This window comes from Mustela nivalis (genome assembly GCF_964662115.1).
Source record: "Mustela nivalis genome assembly, chromosome: 5".
Taxonomy (NCBI): domain Eukaryota; kingdom Metazoa; phylum Chordata; class Mammalia; order Carnivora; family Mustelidae; genus Mustela; species Mustela nivalis.
Window position 1 is genome coordinate 76,397,348 of NC_139024.1, and position 26,173 is coordinate 76,423,520.

Here is a 26,173-nt window from a genome sequence, read left to right on the forward strand (position 1 = left end):
CATTATTTTTCCTACTTTGCTGCTCAATATGCTTTTATAGGACTGGATTAGCTGAGAATGGGGATATTCTGTGATGTGAGATGTGAGATGTGAGATGTGAGATGTGAGATGTGAGAACATCTAGAATATATTTTTTAATGGACTGCAGCACACACTCTAGGTTTCAGGAGACATCTCTTGGAGTCCTTAAAACCCTAATGTGATCATATTTAGTTTGTAGACTTATTTCCAATGACATAGCAGAGTTATAAAATCACAGAATCATAGGCTACTGGGATTTGAAGAGAAAAATGACAAGAACTTACTAAGCATCTATTATGAGTTTAGCCCATACTATCTATTTTTATTTCTAATATACCATTATGAAAGACATGCAATAGGTCAATTACTATTCATATTTAATGTCTGTGGAAACTGTTCAATAGACTAATTTCAGAAAATAAGTTATTTTTCCAAGATTTTCAAGCGAATAAATGTTGGAGCTAGGATTCTTCCCATGTCTGATTTACTCAAAACTCCCACTAAGATATTGTTCCAGACTAACAATCATTTTATTAAGAGGTAATGTTGAGCTAAAATCAGGATGATCTTTCCAAGTTTACATTGCTATTTAGTGTTTAAGTCCTCGCTCTGGTACCAACTAGCTACTGACCTGAGGCAAGTTAACAAAAAACCCTCAGGCTCTATGGAAACTATTTCTTCACTGTAAAAAATTACACAGCAGAATTCCTCAAAATCAACAAATTCAAGAATCCAAGTTAAGGTATATGTACCATACTATCTTGCTCCTTTAATTCTCACCAAAGCATACCTAGCAACTGATCATAAGCTAGATTCTAGTTGCTCTTATAAATAACATATTTTTAATGTATTAAGACTTATAAATGTCTATTGTCTTATTTTTTTTTTATTTTTTAAATTTTTTATTTATTTAAATAATGTCTACACTCAACGTGAGGCCCAAATTCATGACCCAGATACCAAGAGGCATACTCTTTGGACTGAGTCAGCCAGACACTCCCTAAGTACTACCTTATGATTTATTTTTCTGATTTCCTTTTTTTTGGGGGGGGGGTTTCTTTTTTTGGTTGTTTTTTGTCTTTTTTTTTTTTTTTCCTGCAGATGAATGTTACCAGATGGAAACATTTTGCATTTTCCTTATATTTTTTTTAAAACCAGAAGCCGCACACCATTTAAAACTTCTACTTAGGCCTCATGCCATTTAAAGCTTTTAGTTGTTATTATAAAATATCACAATTCTGCATGTAATTTGATTGAGTTTAGTTTTTTCTTTCATACATGAATGTTTCCTTTTGAACTTCATCTAAAAGAAACTCAAATACATAGTATCTATATATTAATTTCATGTTGTCAAAATAAATCTTCACAAGAAAATTTTAAATATTTTCAGTATTGTATCTCTACTTTGGCATTTATGCTTTATTACAGCCTATGCTTTGGAATTATAAGTGCTTAAATGTAAATAAGAATTCTTGGTATATTGTTTCATACAACCGAAACCTTCAGTTTTTTTCATACAAATTAAAATGACATGAAAATTTAGAAACAGTTTTTCTCCATGGACACATTTGTTGAAATCTGTCTGTTATTTTCTGCTTAATAAATAACTAGCCTATGAAACGAAAAAAAAATCACCATATGTTAACTTACAAAGCTTCTAAACATCTGAAAAGTTTTTTTTATTATTATTTTCAGAACAAGACATAGCAAAACCAGAAAAGACTGTTTCTCATGCAAAACCAGGTATTATGCAGGTGGTATCCATACTACCAAATTGTTTCTCTTTGTTCCAGTTTCAACAGGATGAAGAGCTTAATGTGTAACCTAAAGTTTTTCAGGGATGATTCGTGTCTTAAGTCATCCAACTTCTAGAACATCTCCAATTTTAGTCATCTTCACAATGTGTTTTAACTGAGGACTTGACCTGTCAGGTATAACTAGACAGCTAGTCTATCCCTTCCCATCAGAGATTTAGCTGAGCACGAAAACCATCACTGCCAGCACTCAGGTGAATGAATGGGTCCTACACTTTGTTTTGTTCTGTCCTGTTGGAAGCAAGACATCCTTGGGAAACTTGTAATCCAGAATGGCTCATGCAAGCATGATCATCTTGGATTCCAAAAACCCCACGAAAAAGAAATCAACATTTCTCCCTGCTTCCTTTCCTCCTTCCTTCTTCCATCTTTGCCTCATTTCCTTTGGTTTTCATTCCTGGTCATAATTATATTTTGGAGATAGTAAAGGTAAGCCAGTGTGTTAAGTATGTCATAAAAAGACATACAGAACTTACCAAGACAAATTTACAAATTGTTTTTTATTTAAGAATAAAAACTTTTAATTTTTTGTTTACGCTAATTAAATATGAGTTTAATTTGGAGGCAGTCCCAAGCCTCAGTTATTTTATAGAAAATTGTCCTTCATTCCAGGCTGAAATATTTACCCAAAGTTATGAATGTGGTTAATCAGAATCTTTAATAAGTTAAAAACATACTTTCAGGGGCACCTAGGTGGCTCAGTCATTAAGTGTCTGCCTTCAGTTCAGGTCATGGTTGCAAGGTTCTGGGATTGAGCCCTGCATTAGTCTCTCTGCTCAGTGGGGAGTCCGCTCCTCCCTCTGCACGCCCCCTGCTTGTGTTCCCTTTCTTGCTCTCTCTCTCTCTGTGTCAAATAAATAAGTAAAATCTTTAAAAAAAGAAAAGTTCTTTCTCTAAGCATATCTTATTACACTTTCAAAATTTTTACTGTAGAAAAACTGCTTAAAAGTTAGGGTTTGAGTCCATTGATTCATTTCCCTATGCTTTAAAGTATAGGAGACACCAATAGGGATAGAAAAAGCAGACCTGGAGTATGAAGAGCCAGGATAACTTATGTCTCCATTGACATAAGCAGAATCTTAGAAAGAACTTTTAGAACCTCCTCGTTGAATGAATAATAAAACCCTGTTACTCTCCTGACTGTCCCAAGTGTCAGTCATTTTGAGCTGAAATACAGAGTGAGAGAGTTCAGTCTTGAGAGCACAGCAAGCACAGTGTCCTCCGGGCACACCTTCTTTTATTTTAGTGGTAATATTCATACTCTAAATTCTGCTTCTCAGGGAAACGTTCTCATGGACTCACTCCCACTGCTGCATTTTTGAAAAGTTTAATTTTATATAGGATCACTGCAATCATCCTCTACGTTGACCCAAATCTCTTTGACTACATCTATAAAGGCATAGAGGACAGAAGACATCCCATAAATGTATCCCTTTTGCCTTTCCCCAGCTTTGTACTATAAAACTTGGGTCACTACACTAACCCTGGGTTCCCAGGGAGGATTCTTGCCCAGGAAAATTTTTTTAAAAAATTTGCTTCTTCCTGTTCAAATTCGATTATTAAAAAAGGATTATTGTTATATAAAACAACCCCTGTGTAGATAAATACAGTGAAAAACAAAAATCAAGGGGTAGCATATGTATTGGCAGAACAGGGGATAATTCCAATTAGGAAGACTGTTATGAAGGACAGCTGCCAAGAATGTCTGCAGCTGAACACGTTTTCTTTGTGCTTTATCCAATTTGAAAAGAAGATATCACTTGCTGCTTTACTGGGGAAAAAAGAAAACACACACAGCTAAGTTTTTCTCATGATCGGTGTTATTTCAAAGAGAAAACAAAATATCAAAGTTGACATATGTCACTGTTTTATACCGAGGCATTTAAATTTTCTACTTGTGTTAACATTTTTTCCTATCACAGAAGAAAAAGTTGTCAAGCAGGTAAAAGCTACCACAATAGAAAAAACAGGTAAATAAAATATTTCATCTTTTCCTTCTGTGTATCAGTTTTATGTTATGTGGGTACACACACACACACACACACACATCATCATCATCACTGAAGTGTGTAAGTTTTAGTGCCATAAATTCCAAGACTGTGAATTCTTGTAAATAGCTGAAAAATATAGTCAATAAAATTAACAGTGAAGTACTAGCATGATGTAATTCAATTATTTGTGATTGATCTAAACTTACACATAACTCGTGAGGTAATCCAAGTAATACATTGATAATCATATACTGCTAGGTGTTTAATCTTATTTTAAAACCACCTTTCCTCAAATAGTAAAATCACAGGAATCTGAAACTATGAGATCTGCTCTTCATGCATTAGATAGAGTAATATCCTTTAATGAGGGCTCTACAGATAGTTATGTGGTTGTATGAACATACAGAACATATAATATTTAAAACAGTCTATCTCTCAGTATTTTATGTGAGAAAAAAAAAGTAATGCACACACTCTTAACATTCTGAAGTTCTTTCCTATAGGGATGAATGGATGTCATCTCAACTGACATCCTAAACCACTGAATCTCTTCCATTGAATTCCAAGGTGGAAATTCTATCTACCTGGGTAACTGGCAGTTTATGGAGTCCCATTCCTTATTTAAAAAATCATTTCCAAAGAAAAAAAGTCTGTGAAGTAATTTCTTCATTTTAACTAAAATAAGCATGCTAATCAGGATTTAAATACAGTTTCTTGGAGGAAAATATAATAGAATTCAGGAAAGAACTAATTATTTATAAAATTATAGACTATTAACACACAGGAAAGAAAGAAACCTTATAAGGTCATTTACACATCACCTGACATGTTCCTTGTACTCTATTAAAGCCATTGTCAAAGCTCATAATTTCAGCATTCCTCTAATTTACACCCTAAGGTTTTAATATGGCTCACTGAGGATCTCATTTAGATATATGGGTATTCGGGGATTATCAAGAAGCTAGCCCAATGTATTTGTGTGCCAATATACAGATTGTTTTAGATTTTGCATACCTTTTGTGTGTCATAATTTTTCAGCAAGCAGTGTGATTGATGTATTTGCTGAGAGTGAAATAATAGTGCTCAGAGAGAATGGAATAAGCTTAATTTAAGCTTAATATAAGAAGAGAACCTAAAGCAAAGAAGAAATAAATACAGAAGCTAAAGAGTTTTTTTTTTTTTCCAATGGTTTGCACTCATCAATGTGCCATTTACTTTTCTCCATTATCCACAGTCAAGCCCAAACCAGCAAGTAAGAGATGAAAAGAATAAAGTCTGAAAAGCTTGGCTTGGCTACTTCAGCTTTAACAATTTGCTTGTTTTTTTTCTTTAATTGCTGATTTTAGTGTTGCCTTAACCTAAAATACCTGTATAGATGATAAAATAATGTTTTGCTATGGCTTTGACTTGACATCTTTGCTTTTCACTACTAATTAATACTTTGCTATAGTTATACAGAAGAAATCTTTGGAAGTTGTATCACTATGTAACTATTCCTAAAAGAGCGACTCCATCTAGACTATAAAATACCACTGAGAGGTTAGAGTGAACCGGCTAGTTCTCAAACACTCATAATGAATAACAAAGGAAAATGAAATGATCATTTCAATCATCGGTGTTATGAACCACATATTGTTTTTGGTTTGTTTAAGTAGCATTAATTGTACTGTAGGTAGACTTCGGTAGTTAGAAATCCATGAGATTATAATCATATTGCCATTTTTTCCTGAGAATCATGGACTTCTCGCATGAGTATGAATGTAAAAAGGTCATCCATTTTACTATTCAGGAATGATTCAGAGATTACAGTGGCAGAGAGTTTAAAAGCTAACTATTGGTCTCAGAAAGGCATAAACATGGGTTCACTGTCACACAGGTAGTAATTAAGTCCAAAATTGTGTCTAGATTGTGATGTTGGTCCTCCACTGCTGTGTATTTATGAAACACAACTACAGTGAAAGCATGTTGGTCAAATATTCCCTAGATCCTTCAGGAAAAATGGATTGGCACAGCCCAAAGATGAATTTGGTGAGACCAGTTAGGAGATCATATAAGTGGTTTCAAGAGAGAAGGTGCAAATATATGGAGCCTAATAGAATATATTCACATTCTAGAACCAATTGCATGTGTTTTAAAGATGGATTTGAAATTATTCTTGTTATTGTAATAATTATACTTTTGCAGTGCTATTATTATGCCAGTTTAAAAAGTTGAATATCAGCTTTTCAATTTTATTTTGTTTTGCATGCCTATTTAATATTAACATTTATGCAAATTGAGTTTATGAAAGTTTTATTCTTACATGCTGGATAATTTATAAATATCCAATTTAGTCTTCTGACAACATAGGTCCTGCATCTTGCCACCTACTTCACTGTTGGTGCATGATGTTGGGGGAAAATTGTAGTACTTTTAGAATCTCCAAATTCAGGAGTGACAAAAGAAAAGGACAGGTAAACATCAATAATAGCTCAGAAGGACTAACCCTGGGGTGATTAGAAAGAACTAATCGTTGGCAGTGATCGGCTTTATTTCCAACTATTCTCAATATACGTTCTAGTCTATAATGGCTCCATCTGAAATTCCACTCTTAATGAAAGAGAGAGCCCTCTTATTTTTATTTCAAATATCTTTCAGAGGTCTAAGAGGAGTATTAATCACACATTTGATTCCATTTGACTTTTCTAGACTCAGTTGAGATTAATCTGGAAAGAGAGGGTGGTCCAGGAAAATGAAAACACAAAATGTGATACTTTCTGATATAGGGTTGGTTCAGGTTAAATTTTCAACAAGAAACTAGTGTCCAGCACAAATTGCTTCTGACCTGGCAGGAAAGGAACTAGAAGGATTCAGAAGGGTAAAAAGGGGGACTTGTAAGATGCTAAAGGCGAATATCATTTTTTTTTTTTAAGTATCCGCAAGGAATGACTCTACCTTCGAAAGAGAAAGAAAATTCCTCTTTTTATTCTCCTCTTTGTCATATTCTATCCTCTTCTTACACCACATGGCCCCAAGAGGGCTAGAACCTTATGTACTATCTTACAGGTTACCCTGAGGATGAACTTAACCATGTTTATAATGCGTTTCTATGGCAATGTTCTTTCTGTGTTCCAACATGCAAATGACTTTGAGGGCATGCTTCCCGCAGAAACTGACGATCACTTGCAAAGACATAACTAAGAAATGTCTGCTACACAATCCACAGATTGACAATTAATTTTAATTTCTCTTTCTAGAAAAAGGTGAACACCAAGAAAAAGAATCTCCATCTACAAAAACAGGTGCTTTTATATTCTGTCTTAATTCACTATTTTTATTAAAGTAAAAATTAAAACATACAAGCGCTTTCATCTTATTTCTAGTACTGTTTAGTCTTGTGGTTTTCTAGTAAAATCTGGTTTATCTGACTTAAGGGTCATGTTATTGTTGACAATCAAACATTTTGCTAAATATTATAACCAACATATATAGGATTGCCAAACATGCTATTGTAATACAGCAGTGTTTGTTTTGTTTTGAGTTTTCATTCAAATTCTAGTTAGTGAGCATATACTGTAATATTTGTTTCAGGAGTAGAATTCGGTGACTCTTCACTTACATACAACACCTAGTGCTCATCACAAGGGCCCTGCTCATCATCCATTTAGCTCATCCCCCCACCAACCTCTCTGCCAACAACCCTCGGTTTGTTCTCTATAGTTAAGAGTCTCTTATGGTTATAATATAGCACTATTAATGAAATAGTATTGCTTTCATGATTAACAAGCCCCTCTCACTGTGGTCAATATTAATATCATTCATCATACTACTTAATCAGTAGTAGTATTGTAAAATATCTTGCCAAATTACACAAATTCCATTTTACTGAAAACTAATTATGAATTTCAACTTGATATCTATTCTTAAATATAAAATAGAAAAATGTTAGTTTAATTCTTTAAAAAATTGTTATTCGATTTTTAAAAAGATTTTATTTATTTATTTGAAAAGAGAGCTCAAGCAAGGGGAGAGGCAAAGGGAGAGCAAGTAGCCGACTCCCTAGTGAGCAGGGAGCCTAAAATGGTGCTCGATCCTAGGATGCTGGGATCATGCCCTGAGCCGAAGGCAGATGCGTAACCAACTGACCCACCCAGGCACCACTCACTATTTGATTTTTTAAAAAAGATTTTATTTATTTATTTGACAGAGAGAGAGAAAGTGAGAGAGGGAATACAAGCTAAGGGAATGGGAGAGGGTGAAAGAGGTTTACTGCTGAGCAGGGATCCTGATGCAGGGCTTAATCCCAGGACTCTGGGATCATGACCTGAGCTGAAGGTAGATGCTTAACAAATGAGCCACCCAGGCATCCCTACTATTTGACTTTTAAAAATATGATCGTTGTGATGGTTCAAACACTAAGGCATATACTATAGGAGGCTGTGAAAATACTCCTCCTTCTCCTCTCTCTTTTTCTATTCTACCAGTTCCCATTCCCAAAATATCCAATAGGTAATTGCTGTTATTTCTTGTCATCTTCATAGATATATATATATATATATGTGTGTGTGTGTGTGTGTATATATATACACATACATACACACACACAGCATATATACATATATATATATACACAAATAAACATATATATCCCCACTTTTATTTACACAAAGATTTGTATAAATACTGTAAATTACCCTGTCCCTAATATATTTTGAAGATTGTTTAATCTCAGCACATGAAGAATTTCTACATTAATAGTATTCTATTGTAAAATTGTACAAATTACTTAACTAATCTCTGATTGGTGTGTTTAAGTTGTCTAACAAGCTTTTGTAATGATATTCAATGATAAATATGTCTACCAATCTAGTTTTGTGAATTTATTTTTGGAGTAAAATTTTTTAGTGAAGTGGTGTATCCAGTGTAATTTTTATAGGTATTTCTAATTGTTCTCTGATATAAGTTGGATTCATTTATATTGCCACAGTTAATGAATTAGAATTAGTTGACACAATTTTGAATGATTTGAATTCTTCACAATCATGACCATATGTTGTCATTTTTTTATGAATAAATGGGTCTTTAGGTGTATGACTACATAATCAATGTTTTTAGTTAATAATTTCAGAAGAAAAAGAATATTAGATAAAGAGATCATATACTTAGATGATACAGTTTTGTGTTTTTCACCTACCACTCATTTATTCTTCCTGAGATTTTATTTCGTTTATTTAAAAAGGATTTTTTTTTTTTTGAAGATTTATTTGAGAGAGAGAGAGCATGCAAGCAGGGGGAGGGCCAAAGGGAGAGGAGAGAAGCAGATTCCCCACTGAGTACAGCACCAGTTCTCAGGAACATGAGATCATGACCTGAAAACCAAGAATCTGACGCCTAACCTACTGAGACACCTAACCCACTGACCCACACTGGTGCCCCCATTCTTCCTGACATTTTATAAAATCAGCATCTTCATTTAAAATGCTGGATTGGGAGACTTAAATAATTAATATTAATATTAACATGTATTCTATAAGATGATGCCATAATGTGCATTTTATGTTATTCAGAAATAATAAGGCATTCAAATTATTGTGAGCGTTCATATTGCATCAAATCAGAGATAAGGTTTCATAGGGATAAAGAGACCAAGAAGACGTTATATTTGAAAGCTGTATAATTTCTTCTATAGGGAATTCATTAGGAATATAACTTTACAATTATTCAAAATGCATTTTCTATTGCTCATTTCAATATGTTTAGCCTATTCCTATTTTAACTCGAACAGACAGAAATACAAATATAAAGGGCTGGTATTTTACCTATAGGTAGAAAATGATTGCTGGTTTTCTTTTCTTCTTTACTTTTTAGACAAACCTAAACCAACTTCAAGTAAGTGTACCACTTTAAAATTTTAAGAATTTTCTATTTAATTACTTTAATTTTATCACTTTACATTGTATATGCAGCCCAAAAAAGTATGTTTATTAATGCAATAGCCAGTATGCCATTACCTATGTAAATGATTCTGATTGACAAAGAATACTGTGTTTATTGTATTCATTGATCCCTGAACATGACTTTATTGAGCACCTATTAGATATATTACACTGTACCAGGATATATGAGTGAATGTCAAAAATGTTTCCTGCTTTCACGCCTGTGTAATTAATATATTTACCAAGATAACTAATGCCTGTGTGGAAAAAGTGGTTTCATCTCTCTTTTACATACTTCGATTTGTTAAGATGTATTGAGTAAACACAGTATGGAGAGTCCTTTAATAGTCATTACTGGGTTAAGAAAAATTCAGAACACATGATACCTGTCTCTGATTATTGAATCTTAGCACATTAGTCTTTTATTATCTTACTTTTTCAAAGCCTAAAGGTAAGTTGTTTTTAGTATTTCAGAATCTCTGTTTTATTTTGACATTCCAAGCAGTAATATGAATGCAACATTTTTTGAAAATTTATGAAGTTTTATGTAGTTTCATAAAAATGAAATTTCATAAAAATGTAATTTCATAAAAATGAAATTATTGTTTAATACGGTTAAATTATGACTCAGACTTTAACCTGGAGTAAAAATATGTGCATTTTAAACAAAAGTATATCTAGAGTTGCATCTAAAATTTTTAAATGCCAAGGAATAACCTGGTTCTTTAAGAGCATTATGACTGACTTCTTACAAATGCCGCTACAATTTTCTTCTAATTGAATTTGATGTTAAAATATTAAACGTTGCCCTTGGGTTGGAGAAAATCTCTAGTACATTTAGTTTTTATTATTGCTATGGATATGAAAAGTATTGCAAAAAATTAAGGATTGAAAGTCAAAGCTACAATGCTAACATGATGTAACACCATAATCTCTTGTAAATACTGTTCTGTTTATGAAATGTTATTTATTTTCATCTTCATTATTATAAAATATTTTAATCAATTTTTCTTGAATTTTGGATATAGCTTCCAGAGAAGTTACAGAAGACTGATAATTAAATGGATCAGGTTTATAGAAATGTTCTCACTTGAACTGAACTGTGAGAAAGAATATATTTTTAAAAACCTGCCATGTTATATTTTAAAATATCGTTGGTGTATGCATTAACTAAAAGAACAAAAAGTGAGGCTGGTTTTGTATTATCATAGACTAAAGATAAGTAGCATTTTATATCTTGTCTCACTACTCTGACAGTAGTCACTGTGAGTTGAGTTTCTTTCTGTGATATTTTTCCCCGTCATCCCACAACCCCACCCATTGCATTTAGTGTAATGTCTTATATATGAAGTTGCTTTATAAATAAATATTCAATGAATGTTTGCATGCATGCATATATGAAGATCAAGTCTGTGAAGATTAATAATTTGTAATTTGTAATTAAGAAAACCAACTGAAGGACTTCAAACTGATTAATTCTACTGTGCGGGCATAGAATGTTTTAGATTGGTATGTAGAGTAGTTCTAATTTCAAAATAGATTTCTAGTTACAGTTTTCAGATATTGGTTATTAGTGCATTTCTCTGCCATTTTGAGCATATGTGTTTACTGTCATTACTAGTAGCATTTAATAGGAAATACCTTGAGATAAAGCTCAATTGTCTGCTACTAAAATATAAAACTATTCTTTCCTTTTCTTTTTCTACAATATTTTTTCTTCTTCTCTGAAAGAGGAAACATCAGAAGTCACAGAATCAGGTAAATATTAACTTTCCCAAAGGAGGGAAACAGATCTGTATGTAAATTTGAGTCTCTGGCTGTGTTACATTTGGGAAAATCCCTTAACCAGCTCAGATTCCTAGTTTCTTCACCTGTAGGACAGAGAAAATGACTTCCCAAAAGGCTCGTTATGGGTATTAGATGAGATAATATAGGCCACATTCCCACTACGTACGTGGTTGTTACTCATTACGTATTGGTTTTCTTCTCACTCTTGTCTGATAACTGCAGTTGAAGAAAATCATCAATCAACTGAAACTGTTTTTGAAAAGTGTGTGTCCACATTTTGCTTCAAGATATTTTGCGACTCTCATTGTTTTTTCCCCATACCTTACTTTTTGAGCATTCAGAGCACCATTTCGGAAAGAAAACAATTAAAAATGTAGATGTTTCTCCTGTTGTTACTAGTTTACACTTAATAAATGCAGGGCCTGCTCTAGCTTTCCTTCAAAGCACATAAAAACAAAGACAGAAAGAGAAGGGGAGAGGGCTCTGCCATCCTGGTGACTGAGTATAAGCCAAATAACCAATCATAACAAAAATATATATGTCCTCACACACAGGAGGTATACTCTTCCACCACATCTTGAAAATAACCCCCTCCATTTATGGGATTAAGTCCCATCTCCAACTGTTTACTTCAAGGCTGAGTAAGAAAGTCATGTTTTTTGAATTGATGATTTCTTGTTGTTATATTCCCCCCACCCAGGGAAGAAGAAAACTGAAAAATCTGAAAAAGAAAGTAAAGGTAAAGATGACACTTAAAGACATGTACACCAAACTAACAGTAAAAACACAGAAATAAAAAATACATAATTGTTATCTTTTAAAAACAATTCTGAAAAATGTAGCTAGAGATTTTAAAACACATATCAGAAATGCAGTTCACTGTAGGATTTTCCATGCAAGAGTGTAGGTATCACTTATTGTTAGATAGCTAAAGAGAATAAAAACATAAGTTCTGATCTTTCTAAATTAACAATGTAGAATTCTTTTCATATAATGCCTGATGTGAATATTGACTAAACAAAGTTTAATTCCAGACCTCAGGAAGACCTATGAATAAATGTTATGTGACTCAAAATTACCTTTTATTTTTCTCTACAGAAAAAGGGGAAATTAAACATCTTAAAGAAGAAAAAGGTAATTTTTTAAAAGATGGAGAAGCATAATGCAAAGCCCTGAGGCCAAAATTGTTGAGTTGAGGCTTATTTATATCACTTTAAAATAAAACTTTTGTGTACATGAGGAGTGCTAGTATGATTAAAAGAAGAAATGTGGAAAATAGCCAGTGGATATGTGGTAATGGCCATGTCGAAGGACGAGTGGATAGCAGGCCTTTCCCAGCAAGTGTGCATTCACGTGTTGTGCCTTTGGAGAACAACAAGTTTAGAAGCATCACAAAGTGGCTTGTGTTTTTGACGTTGGGTGTATTTATTTGGTAAACTACAAAATATAATATGATAATGAAGTTATCTGAAATATTTACAAAGGCCTTACTTATCAAAGAAATATTCTATCGGATCAAGAGGAAGGCATTTGTAGACATATCATAAAGACTGTTAATAATAAGGTTGGGTTTTTTGTTAGTTTGTTTCGGTCTTTTTGGTTTATCCCTGAATTCAGTCACTTGGAATGACCCATTGTACATGGATTGTCCTTAACTTAATATTATAATCCCTGCAATGATGTTAATCTCTGTTTATGCAAACAAACAATCTCTACTCTTGATATTTATTTTTATTAAGTGTTAGCAGAAGAGAAACTTTGTTTAAAACACCCTGAGAAAATATTTACAATATTTAAATTATTCCCATGTTCCCAAATCTTAGTTGAAGTCAGTCAAAATTTTCATGAATGTTCCCTTTAAAACTTCGTAGTTTAATTTACATTTTCCTTATCAACAGTCTCAACAAGAAAAGAAAGTCTTCAATCACACAATGTGACAAAAGGTAATCTTGAATTAACTTTGTAAATATTCAAATGCTAAGTTGATATGGCAGTGTCTAAATTATGTTTGTACTTAATATTAATACTGATTTTTTTTTAAAGATTTTATTTATTTATCAGAGGTGGGGGGAGAGAGCGAGCACAGGCAGACAGAATGGCAGGCAGAGGCAGAGGGAGAAGCAGGCTCCCTACTGAGCAAGGAGCCCGATGTGGGACTCCATCCCAGGACGCTGGGATCATGACCTGAGCCAAAGGCAGCTGCTTAACCAACTGAGCCACCCAGGCGTCCCTTAACACTGAATTTTTTAAAAGCAAGGAAGTCTAGCATTTATACACTTCTGCTAATAGCAGAGGAAGTGGACAGGTAGGAAATCTAGCAGGAGGTTTACATTTCAATGGAAAATTAGCAAGTGTGAAGAAGTTAGAACATTAACAACGTAAACATTCAATAAACTAATCCAGTACATACCAGAAGATAAATTTCTCTGTTACAAAAGACTTTCATAGTATCCATAATAAGGACAAAAATGATAGAGTGGCAAAAACAGATATAGCTGAGAATTATTTTATGTTTTACATAAATATAGCCAATATCATAAATATATTTTTATTATCTAAATTTAGCCTTTTAAATTAATTCCACCTAAACAAAAAGTGGTCGGTAGGGGGAAAATGCCTGCATGTGCATGGCAGGAAGATGTCCTTTACCTAAAATGAGAATGACCTTTTTTGGTGATATTGACTATCAAAAAATTGTAAATGGATGTTACAACTGAATTTTATATCCTGGGAGATATAATTTAGAACTAATTAATTCAAAATGTAATAAAATTTAAATGTTTTAAATTTTAAGACTCTAAGTAAACATGCCATAATTGAACAATTGTTTTCGTTCATGGTAAATGTATAGAACTCCAGTGTGGTAAGGGGAAATGAGCTTATTTTTTTCACTGGTCCCTTCTTTCTGTTTACTGTATTATGGATACCTGCAATAGCAGGACATACCTAGACATATAATTTAGACATATACTCATTAGTAATTTAGACATCTAAATATCAGTAATATTAGAAGATAAAATTTAGAATAAAAAACAAACCAAATTTGTAGGAGCAGATAGGGGCATAGATTTTCTATTTCTCTTTTCTTAACTTTTAAGATATCGCTTAGGATCTTTTAAGATAATTAGCCAGAAGAATGAGAAGATACCAGTTATTTAAAAAAACTCATTGGCACTTACTTTCGCTATAATTAATTCATTTACTCCTCAGCACAAGCCCAATAATCATGCCCAATTTACAAATGCCCAATTTAAAGCATGATGAAGGAAGTCTAACATCTCGGAATGTTTACATGGTAGGGAAAGGATTTGGTTCCACGTATGACACTAAAGACTTAACGAGCTCATTCAATCACAGTTCACTACCACATCACCCTGTGGCTCACATAAGAGAGGAGAAGCTTTCTACTAATCAGAGCAGCCCGAAGGTAAACTGTAAATGTACCCAACTTTATCCCCAAAGGAGTAGTCTGTTCGAACTATAACTAGAGGGCTTTTCAAGGGACTTAGATATTGGATGAACAGTACCTTCTTACCAATCTGGAGTCCATCATTTCCAAGGTTTTCATATTATGAATACACAGGACAAATTACTATATATGAAAGCACAAGACTAACCCTGAGCTAGTTGAGAATACAGGCACATTCTTATTCATTCTTTCATTCAAAAGATGGTTATTATATTTCAATAAATGTTTATTGTATTCCTTTTTTAAGTTCTTGTCTTTTAGCCAATGATAGTATTTTTAAAGGAAAAATAACATGTTGTTTTGTAATTTCATACATGAGGCATGTGACTGTATTATCACTGAAACCATAAATATCTCAAATGAAAAAAATATTACCGGCATTAACTAATGCCAATAAATTTTTTGTCAATTTGTAATTCTTGGGTTTATATTAGAAACTCTGTAAGTCTCAAAATAAATCATGTAATGCAGATGCATTTAAAAATACGTATTTTCAAGACCAGCCCTTTAAATTAGACTAATGTTGGGATGGTAGCTACCCTTGTAGTGAATATTGCATAATGTATAAATTTGTGAGTATAAACTCAGTTATACACTTGAAACTTATGTAACATTATGTGTCAACTATATGAAAAAAAAAAGTTAGACTAATGTTAGTAGAAAGTAGATGTTACCGATCTTTTTTTTTTTTCAAGAAAAAAAAGATTTACTTTATATTTTTGTCCTAGGTACATATACTTTAATGTAAAAAAAAAGCCCACTACTTTGAAGAATTATGGCTTCTCATTGACACTAACAGACAAAAGATTATGAAAAATTAAACCGGTTTTGCATGCTGCTTTTTAAGTTTCAGTTATTCGTCCTTATTATCTTTGAAAGGAAAATAATTCTCAATAATACAGTTTATGGAATTTGGAAACTTTAAACGAATATTTAGATGAATTACATCACACAAAATAATTTTACTCAAGTTAACTATAATTTGAGTTGAACCAAGACACTTAATTTAAAAAAGATCCTGCTGATTTTAGTAAGAGTTTTGTTTTTGTTTTTGTTTTTGTTTTGTTTTGTTTTTCAAGATTTTATTTATTTATTTGACAGAGATCACAAGTAGGCAGAGAGGCAGGCAGAGAGAGAGGAAGGGAAGCAGGCTCCCTGCTGAGCAGAGAGCCCAATGCAGGGTTTGATTCTAGGACCCTGAGATCACAACCCGAGGCAAAGGCAGAGGCTTTAACCCTCTGAGCTACCCAGGTGTCCCAGCAAGAGTTTTTAAAAAGCATAATATGTTGTGACTTCTACAGTGATTAACAGCTTTTCTGATATTTCATGTAAAAGCGATTAATATATTCAAAGATGCATGTTCTCAGGCAATTGTATTCTTTCATTAACTCTTAAATAATAAAGTCAAAAGATGTTAGGTACTTTCATTTGGCCCATCAACATATAATGTCTTTGCATTTTATCTGAGTTAAACAAAACTGGTTTTCTTTATTTTTATTTATTTATTTTTTTAGCAGGAAAACCTGCAAGAGTATCAAGTAAGTACTTCTTGTATTGATGATAAATTCTCTTTGGCATGCAGTATAAATTTCCAGCTGAAATTCATAAAATATTTATGTTTTTAATGTGTTCAGAGATTGAGTTATTTCATACTAAGCCTTCTGACAGGCATTTAACTTTTAAACTTAGTTATGTGAAACTTAAAAAACTATGTTATTTGAAATGACTTGTAACAGAAAAATTTTATCATGTTCTCAAGCTTGAAGATTAAAGTGACTTGCATTCCAATACATGATTTTTTTTCAGCGATTGAAGTAGAATGAAATAAAATAATCCTGTTTCTGCTTTAAACCTTCAATCACTGAAGATTTGCTATAGAGCATATATGGTTGAGCTACGATGTTTTATTTTCTGATGTTTTCCAATGTTTGTTAACTTAGATATAATTTTATATCTGAGAAGAATGACATAGTTAGGAATGGATCTAAGCTCGTATGTTGTAAACAGACAAAACTCTCAGAAAACACCCCTAAAATACCAATATCTACGTACAGATAGGCATTCTAAATATACAGGGTAAACTGTAAATTTTCCTATAAGCTCCTAAAATTCTGGGAAATAGAAATCTTCCTTCCATATTTCCTGATTTTATAAAAAGCACCATCTTAAATCAGTGCCGTCTAGTGTAAAATCATGTAAACAACACATGTAATTTTACATTTTCTACTAGATACATTAAAAAGGTTAAAATAATTCTAATGTTTAACTCCTTATATATTATTTCACTATTTATCAATACAGAAATATATTGATAGTTTACACTATTTTTTTAATTGCGTGTGTGTTTTACATGTATAGCACATTTCAGTTTGTACTGGTCACATTGCAGTACCCCAAAGCCTCATGTGATGAGTGGCTACTGTGTTGGACAGAGCAGATCTCAATATTTATTGAGTGCTTCCACTGTGCCCACCACTATTGAGGACGGTAGGAGACAATGGTTAAATGTGGTACTTGCCATAATTCCTTATTCAAAGCGCTTTGACTGAAAACAATAGAACCCCACATGGACTTGCTTCAGGGATTTAAAAAAAGGAGAGTGATTACAAGGGTCCAGAATTGTCTTATTGATGCAGAGCAAAGCTCTCACTTGATCCTCAGGTAAGCCCTTCAGAAACAATCCCACTCTACACTCTTCCTCTATAGCCAAAGGTAGTCAGGGCATACTTCATGAAGCACATGATTCCAGAATTTGTACTTTGAAGAATGGTTAGCTTTGAATAACTGGAGAAAGAGAGAAGTGATGTAAAAGAAAAACTCACTTCTCCTGTCTCTTCACTCTTAAAGCAGTTACCACACTCCCAGCACTTCCTATACCAGATGTATGGTTTTTTTGTGTTTTGATTTTTGTTTTCCACATCAAGAAATTCTTTGTGACACTAGCTAGGTGTCATTCAGTCGCTTCCGACACTGACGTGGAGTTAGAACAGACCTCATAGTGTAAAGGCTCAGACCTTTGTGTTTAGGGTTGAGACTGCTCCCTAGTTCAGTTGCCAATTTTAAGTAGAAGGTCCCCAAGTTACTCACAATTTCTGTCCAAAATGGCTACAAATCAGAGAGTCTTATGACTTCCTCCCTTGGATTCAATTATTTACTAGAACAACTTACAGATCTCATAGAAGCAATCACATTTACTAGTTTATTATATAATAAGTGATATAATAAAGGATACCATAGGATTTAGGGTGAGACACTTTCCTTGTTTGTAGATATGTTTACCAACCCAGAAGTTCCTTGAACCCCATATGTCTGAGATTTTTTTATGGAAGTTTTATTACATAGGCATGATTGATCATTAACTCAATCTCTAGCTCCCTTCCCCTTCCTGGAAGATGGGGAGTGGTAATGAAAGTTTCCAGCTTCTAATCATGGCTTTTTGGTGACCAGCCCTCATTCAGGAGCCCGCCAAGCATTGTCTCATTGGAACAAAAATGTTTCCATCACTCAGGAGTTTTAGAAGCTCTATGCCAGGAACCAAGGGCAGATGCCAGTATATATATATTTTCTATTATTTCAAAGTCAGCAACCACAACAACCATGGTGTGAAGAGGCCATCAAAAGAAGAGTTGGCTGGAGTTAAGGGCTAGTGTCAGAGAGCGGAAGAGCAGTAATGGAAACACGTCCATGAGGTAGAGATCCTGCAGGCCAGAGGACTTCAGACTTACCACCACAGAAAACTGTAGTTTACTTTATAAAAAGGGAGTTCAATGGGATTGTTGGGAAAAAATAAGGTAAATAAGAAGTAAAAAAGAAATGAGAGTTGTAACTTAAAAGAGAAAAGTGTGACCAAAAAAAGGTCTACTCTTTCTTATGGATTATAGGAAATAAATATCCAAGTATATCATGTGATGATGCATTTTATGGGTTTTTTTTTTAGTTTTTTTAAACATTTTTTGAGATGATACATTTTAGTAAATTGGTTGCTGCACACAGGAAGATTATATTCTGCATAGCATATTTTTTTATCATACCTTTTTGGAGACAATCATCAAAACCTTCAGATATTTATAAATTAAAACATACTGCAAGATCATTTAAGCTGAAGATCCATTGTCCTTTTTCTGAACTCTTTTCAACATTATGTACATGTGTATTTATTTTTGGCCAGACTTCTTTTTATCTTTCAGTCATTATTTTTCGTTCATAAAGGAGGTTCACAAATAGCTTTTGCTTTGAGCCCATTGTTTCCTTCCACCCATGTTCTCTAACTCTACTCCAGTGCCTGCATCTCTTGTCTTCTAGACTGGGACAAAGTCCTCTACCTCTGATAGGCTGGTTTTTCTGCTTTCGTACTAGATGTACAGATACTGTACTTCATTCCCAGATTTTTTGGCTGGGAAGGAAAAGAAGGTTAATATGTGGGATAGGATCAGTATAAGACAGAATGGAGGTATTTCTTCCTGAATTCTGGTTCACTCTGATTGAGATGCTTGAAACCATCCGGGTGGATTGGATTCTCAACTACCTGAGGTTTTATTGTAGGGATAAAGAGGATACTGATGAAAATCAGCAATACACGAACATCTCTGTTGTCCTAGTGAAAGTGACATTGCAAAATCAAATTTTCCATAATTCACAGACAATTACGGTTTAATTGATAACTTGTTCTTGTGGGTGTTTTTCTTTTTTTAAAAGGATGTAGCTTTCTGATTCTAAATGTCCATTTGATTTTCATTCTGAATTTTTTGTAGGTATGGTAAATATATAGTGAATAATTTGCTTTCCATGGAATTCAGAGGAAGACACCAAGGGATGTTAGACTGTATTATATTTTAGATACATTACCTTAAAAATTAAAAGCAAAATGAACACATTTCTGAATTTTAAATGGCACACCTATTTTATATTAATATTTTAAGTCTCCTGAAAACTTTTTGAAAAAAAAAAAATAATAACCGTACATCCAAAAACATTACTTCCCAGGAAGTTGCCCAAAGGCAAAATGTGAAATAAAACAAAAGAATGAAAACATACATTATTAAAAGGTAAATGGTGCCAAGGGAAGACTAGCACCCAGAATAATTCAGGGCTCCTGACATAGCTGAGACATTGACAGTGTATTTACAACAGTGGGTATGGGGCATTGAGGAAAAAAAATTTTATGGAAACCTATAGTTCTTTCATTTTTATTGTCTGGTAGTCAACATTTAAGTAAACTTAAGTAAAGATAGGTTGGTTTTCCCCTAAAAATAAGTACTTTTAAAAAATATTTTACTTATTTACTTGAGAGAGAGAGAGCATGTCCAAACAGGGGAAGGGGCAGAGAGAGAGAGCTGAGTGTGGAGCTAATCCCAGGACTGAGCCCAAGTCAGATGCTTAACGGATAGAGCCGTCAGATGCCCCTAAAATGAGTATTTTAAAAGAAGTGGTACAGTAAGAACATTCTTGAGAGTCTCAGAATGTGAACAGTGAGAATTTTGTCATTAATAACTCACCAAAATTATCTGCATAGACAGGTTTGGAAGCATCATAAAGCCCCTGGGATCTAATTTTGATATCAAAGATATGAATTTAACTTTTTAAGGATATACTTAAAATTGAATCTTTTCTAGAAGTTAATTACTTTCTAAAGAAACTCAAGCCCAGCAGAGGACTACTAAGGATTTCGATGTTTTAGACAACTTCCTTTATAGTTTATATTTGTTATTTGCTTTGTAAAGCTTTCTAACTTTTAAAACACTCATTCATTTTTTGATTCTACATTTTCTTTCTTTTTGCATAAATATGGTATATTAATATCCAATTCGCATTAACATTAAAAGTTTGATGAAAATTTTAGATATCAGAATTAAGCTATTTTGAAATTTGTGTGGAAAATTTAAATAAGCACGAGATGCTTAAAAATAAAACAAGGAGGGACACCTGGGTGGTGCAGTCCATTAAGCCTATGACTCTTGGTTTCCGCTCAGGTCATGATCTCAGCATCCTGAAATCAAGCCCCACATCCAGGCTCCAAGCTCAGTGCTGTAACTGCTTAAGACTGTCTCTCTCTCTCTGCCCTTCCCCACCTGTATTCTCTCTCTCTCAAAATAAATAAATAAATATTTTAGGAAAATAAAATTAAACAAGGAGGTAAAGGTTTATAGCATTTTTTAAGTTACACATTTGATATAACTTAGGTTAAAGACTTCTTTTGAAAGAATATAATTAAACATAACCAAAGCATATCATTTGACATAATAAAAGTGTTACCTATTTTGTATTGATTATATATCCCTACACTGAAACTTTTCAAGAATTTGAAAAAGCCAGAATTTACTAATAAGTATGTACTTCCCATTTGAAAAAATATTTCACTTTTTAAGACAAACTATTAATGTGTCTGTGAATTATAAAATTATAATGTAGTGTCAAAAAGAACTAATTTTCATAAATTCTTAAACACAAGAAGAGCATGCTTTGCTTTATGTTGATATTATCCATAATTCCCTTTCATAAATAATTAAATTAATTATCTATTCTAAAATGATTGAATTCAACAAATGGTTAATTCATGTCTAAATCAATTTATTTATGTCCTCTCAGACTAATTAAGGTGATTGTTTTTTCTAATTTCATCACATGTTGGTCTCTCATATATATCAAATTGTAGGACGTATTCTGATATTTTTTTCTTAATGTTATGTTCTCAGATTCATCAGTGTTTTAGTGTAGTTATAGCTTTTTCATTTTTACTGCTGTATAGTATGTTACTTTATGAATATACACATTTTAATCTATATTATCAATAGATATTTGCTTTGCTCCTAATTTATTTAAGATTTTTCTGTGTTTATTTTTAGATATCTTAATATGGAAGCCTATGTTAATAGTTTCTACATTTCTCCTTTACTAATATAAGCACATAAGGCAAAAACTTTATTTTTTTATTTAATTTGTGTGTGTGTGTCTGTGTGTGTGTGTGTGTGTTCCAAAATTCATTGTTTATGCATCACACCCAGTGCTGCATGCAGTATGTGCCGTCCTTAATACCCACCACCAGGCTCGCCCAACCCCCCCCATCCTCCTCTCCAAAGCCCTCAGTTTGTTTCTCAGAGTCCAGTCTCTCATGGTTTGTCTCCCCTTCTGATTTCCCCCAACTCACTTCTCTGCTTCATCTCCCAATGTCCTCCATGTTATTCTTTATGCTCCACAAGTGAAACCATATGATCATTGACTCTCTCTGCTTAACTTACTTCACTCAGCATAATCTCCGCCAGTCCCGTCCATGTTGATACAAAAGTTGGGTATTCATCTGTTCTGATGGAGGCATAATACTCCATTGTATATATGGATCATATCTTCTTTATCCATTCGTCCATTGAAGGTTATCTTGGTTCTTTCCACAGTTTGGCAACTGTGGCCATTGCTGCTATGAACATCCGTACCTTTGGGGTAAATACCCAGTAGTGCAATTGCAGGGTCATAGGGTAGCTCTATTTTTAATTTCTTAAGGAATCTCCACACTGTTTTCCAAAGTGGCTGCACTAACTTGCATTTCCACCAATGATGTAAGAGAGTTCCCCTTTCTTCACATCCTCTCCAATTACCTCTCCAAGTAATCCTCTTGTTTACTTTCTTGTTAATTTTGGCCATTCTAACTGGTGTAAGGTGGTATCTCAATGTGGTTTTGATTTGGATCTCCTTGATGACTAATGATGATGAACATTTTTTCATGTGTCTGTTAGCCATTTGTATGTCTTCTTTGGAGTGTCTGGAGTGTCTGTTGATGTCTTCTGCCTATTTTTTGACATAATTAGTTTTTGTGTGTGTGTTGAGTTTGAGGAGTTCTTTATAGATCTTGGATATCAGCCATTGTCTGTAGCGTCATTTTTTAATATTTTCCCCCACTCCATGGTTTGCCTCTTTGTTTTGTTGACTGTTTCCTTTGCTGTGCAGAAATTTTGATCTTGATGAAGTTTCAAAAGTTCATTTTCACTTTTGTTTCCTTTGTTTTTGGGGACATGTCTTGAAAGAAGTTGCTGTGGCCAATGTCAAAGAGGTTATTGCCTATGTTCTCCTCTAGGATTTTGATAGATTCCTGTCTCATGTTGAGGTCTTTTATCCATTTTGAGTTTATCTTTGTGTATGGTGTAAGAGAATGGTTGAATTTCATTCTTCTACATGTAGCTGTCCAATTTTCCCAGCACCATTTACTGAAGAGACTGTCTTTTTTCCACTGTACATTTTTTCCTGCTTTGTCCAAGATTTTTTGACCATAGAGTTGAGGGTCCATATCTGGGCTCTCTACTCTGTTCTGCTGGTCTATGTGTCTGTTTTTGGGCCAGTACTATGCTGTCTTGGTGATCACAGTGACCCAAATTACTAAGGAAATGTTGAAAAAGAAAAACAAAACTGGGAACATCACATTGCCTGATTTCAAGCTTTACTACAAGGTAGTAACTTTAAATGCTACTTCAGAGGATCCCACAACTTTTATATGTAGCATTTTCATTCTCATTCAGTTGCAAGCATATCTTAATTGCATTGTAACAAATTCTATAGTATTTTACATGGAAGTTTTATAACTTATTCTTTAATTTCCAAACCTGTGGGAATTATAAAATCATCCTCTTTTAACCAACTTCAAATTTAACTATATAGTGCTGTGAGAAAATGGTTTACTCCTTAAAATATGTTAAGCTCTATCTTATGAACAAATATACTATTAGTTTTAGTAAATATTCCATGTCATTGAGAAGAATGGCTATTTTCTAATGTCAGAAGTGTGATTCTATATTGATTGAGTTAAGCTCATTGTTTTTCAATTACCCTGTATCTTCATTAATTTTTTGGATATTAGAAGTATCAATAATTGAATAAACTATATTGAAATCTCCCACTATCATGGAAAATTATCAGTTTATCCCTGTAGTGTTATCAACTTTTATATCAGGAGCTGTTATATAAGTTCTATACAAGCTTCATTGTATCTTCCTGGTGAGTTAAACATTTATCTTTTTATGATAACTTCTTTTTTAAATGATTTTGTTTATCTGAGAGAGATAGAGTGAGTGAGAAAGAACAGGAGCAAGGGTAAGGTTGAGGAAGAGGGAGAACAGACTCCCTCTTGAGCAGGGGCCTAATGTGGGGCTCGATTCTGGAACACCAGGATCATTGCCTGAGCCAAAGGCAGATGCTTAACTGATTGTGCCACCAGGTGCCCCATGGTAACTTCTATATTCCATATAATGATCCTTTTGTAAATAAAATGACCTTTTTTAAAGTGAAGTGTGTCTGATAGTATTACAATGATCCCAGCTTTCTTTCCTTCAGAATTTTTTTTTTTTACAAATCTTTATTTTTATGTCTTTTCATGACATTTTGTTTCAGATATGTCTTCAGTCAATAACATATAGTTAAAATTTACTTTTTATTTTACTCAGTCCCAATGACCTTCACTTTTAGTCTGATGAATTTCAACTAGTTTTTACCATCTTGCCTGTTGTTTTAGATTTCTCATGTCCTCAACACTTCTTTATATTCTTTCTTGTCTTTTACAAATTGAACATTTTCCCCTGTTTTTATTTTCCATTTTCTAGTCTCTATTTATCTGGAAGATGACACTCTATTTTTCTCCCTTTATGGTCACCCTTAACATTTTACTATACACAAAGAATAAAATTGCTATAAAACCCCTTCTTCTCAACAAGAGAAGATGCTAAAACATTTAAATTTCATTACATCTTACTATTAATATATTCATATCAATATGACTCTTTATCTTGATTAACAGTTGTCTTATGTAGTTGGCTGCTCCCTTTTGGGGGGCATAAATATTACAATTGTTAGATCTTCTTGGTGGATAGACCCTTTAAGAATGATGTAGTGTCCTTCTTTATCTTTGACTACAGACTTTAGTTTAAAATCTAACTTATCTGATAGGAGAATCACTACCCCGGCTTTCTTTTGTGGCTCATTGGCATGAAAGATGCTTCTCTGTCCCTCACTTTCAGTCTAGATGTATCCTTAGGTTCCAAATGAGTCTCTCGTAGACAACATATGGACAGGTCCTGTCGTTTTATCCAATCTGCAACTCTGTGCTGTTTTATGGGAGCATTTAGGCCATTCACGTTGAAAGTCATTATTGAAAGATAAGTTTTTGTCGAAATCATATTGCCCGTGAAGTCCTTGTTTCTATAGATTGTCTCTGTATGTCTGTCCTATGACACTCTTGGTTCTTTCTTCTTTTATAGAACCCTCCTTAATATTTCTTGTCCTGCTGGCTTGGTGGTCACATTCTCTTTTAAACCTTATAGATCTCAGAAGCTCCTTATCTTTCCATACATTTTGAATGTCAGCCTTGCTGGATAAATATTCTTGGCTGCATGTTCTCCTCATTTAGTGCCCTGAATATGTCTTGCCAGCCCTTTCTGGCTTGCCAGGTTTCTGTGGACAGGTCTGACATTATTCTGATGGACCTTCCTCTGTACGTAAGGAATCTCTTTCCTCTAGCTTCTCTCAAAAGCCCTTGTCTAAAATTATGTTTCATCCATCTTACAATCAAGTGCCTCAAGGTCTTTCTAGATTCTTTGATCTTGAGGGGGTGTCCTTTCTACCTCTAGGATACAAATGCTGGTTCCATTTCCCATATTGGGAAAAAATTCATGGAGAATTTGTTCAACTACATCTTCTAGTCTTCTTTCTTTCTCCTCCCCCTCAGGGATCCCAGTAATTCTGATGCTGAAACTTTTCATAGCATCATTTATTTCCCTAACTCTGTTTTCATGGATTCTAAGCTATTTGTTCCAGGCTTCCTCCTGATCCTTTTTCTCTATCAGTTTGTCTCTAGATCACTAATTCTATCTTCTGCCTCAGTTACCCTAGCTGTTTGAGTATTTAGATTAGATTGAATCTCATTGATAGCTGATTTTCATGCCAATTTTGTTCAATATTTTAATTCTAACCTTTCAAAGATTCTGAATGTCAGATTTTGTTAGTATTATTTCTTCATTCTATATGTGTCTATCTTCCCCTACAAGTTCCTCAGAACCAATGCTACCGTCTCTCTTGCATCTCTCACTTGGTTTCAACATCATGCTTCTCTAGCAGCACCTGCTTTAGGAGTGTCATGAGCAAAGACCTATTGATGGAAAGCATTCTCAGTCATTATTGATCTGAAAATGTCTTTAAATC

At 33.6% G+C, this 26,173-nt stretch overlaps 1 protein-coding gene and 1 long non-coding RNA gene across 23 annotated transcripts in view; one reads left to right on the top strand and one right to left on the bottom strand.

The window, feature by feature from the left end:
- TRDN (triadin) overlaps nucleotides 1-26,173 on the top strand; it is a 379,193-nt gene that overhangs the window by 331,772 nt on the left and 21,248 nt on the right. For 14 of the 18 annotated variants that reach the window (XM_082729949.1, XM_082729966.1, XM_082729967.1 and 11 more), the window contains 10 exons: nucleotides 1,717-1,764; nucleotides 3,758-3,805; nucleotides 5,061-5,078; nucleotides 7,063-7,107; nucleotides 9,674-9,694; nucleotides 11,473-11,499; nucleotides 12,230-12,268; nucleotides 12,628-12,663; nucleotides 13,428-13,472; nucleotides 16,513-16,536. In XM_082729949.1, the coding sequence (XP_082586075.1) occupies nucleotides 1,717-1,764; nucleotides 3,758-3,805; nucleotides 5,061-5,078; nucleotides 7,063-7,107; nucleotides 9,674-9,694; nucleotides 11,473-11,499; nucleotides 12,230-12,268; nucleotides 12,628-12,663; nucleotides 13,428-13,472; nucleotides 16,513-16,536 (351 nt within the window). The remainder of the gene's footprint in view (nucleotides 1-1,716; nucleotides 1,765-3,757; nucleotides 3,806-5,060; nucleotides 5,079-7,062; nucleotides 7,108-9,673; nucleotides 9,695-11,472; nucleotides 11,500-12,229; nucleotides 12,269-12,627; nucleotides 12,664-13,427; nucleotides 13,473-16,512; nucleotides 16,537-26,173) is intronic. The other 4 variants (XM_082729962.1, XM_082729968.1, XM_082729963.1 and 1 more) reach the window with 3 other exon arrangements.
- Nucleotides 1-26,173, bottom strand: part of LOC309864468 — a 664,253-nt gene that overhangs the window by 58,552 nt on the left and 579,528 nt on the right. The gene's annotated exons all lie outside the window — the stretch shown is intronic.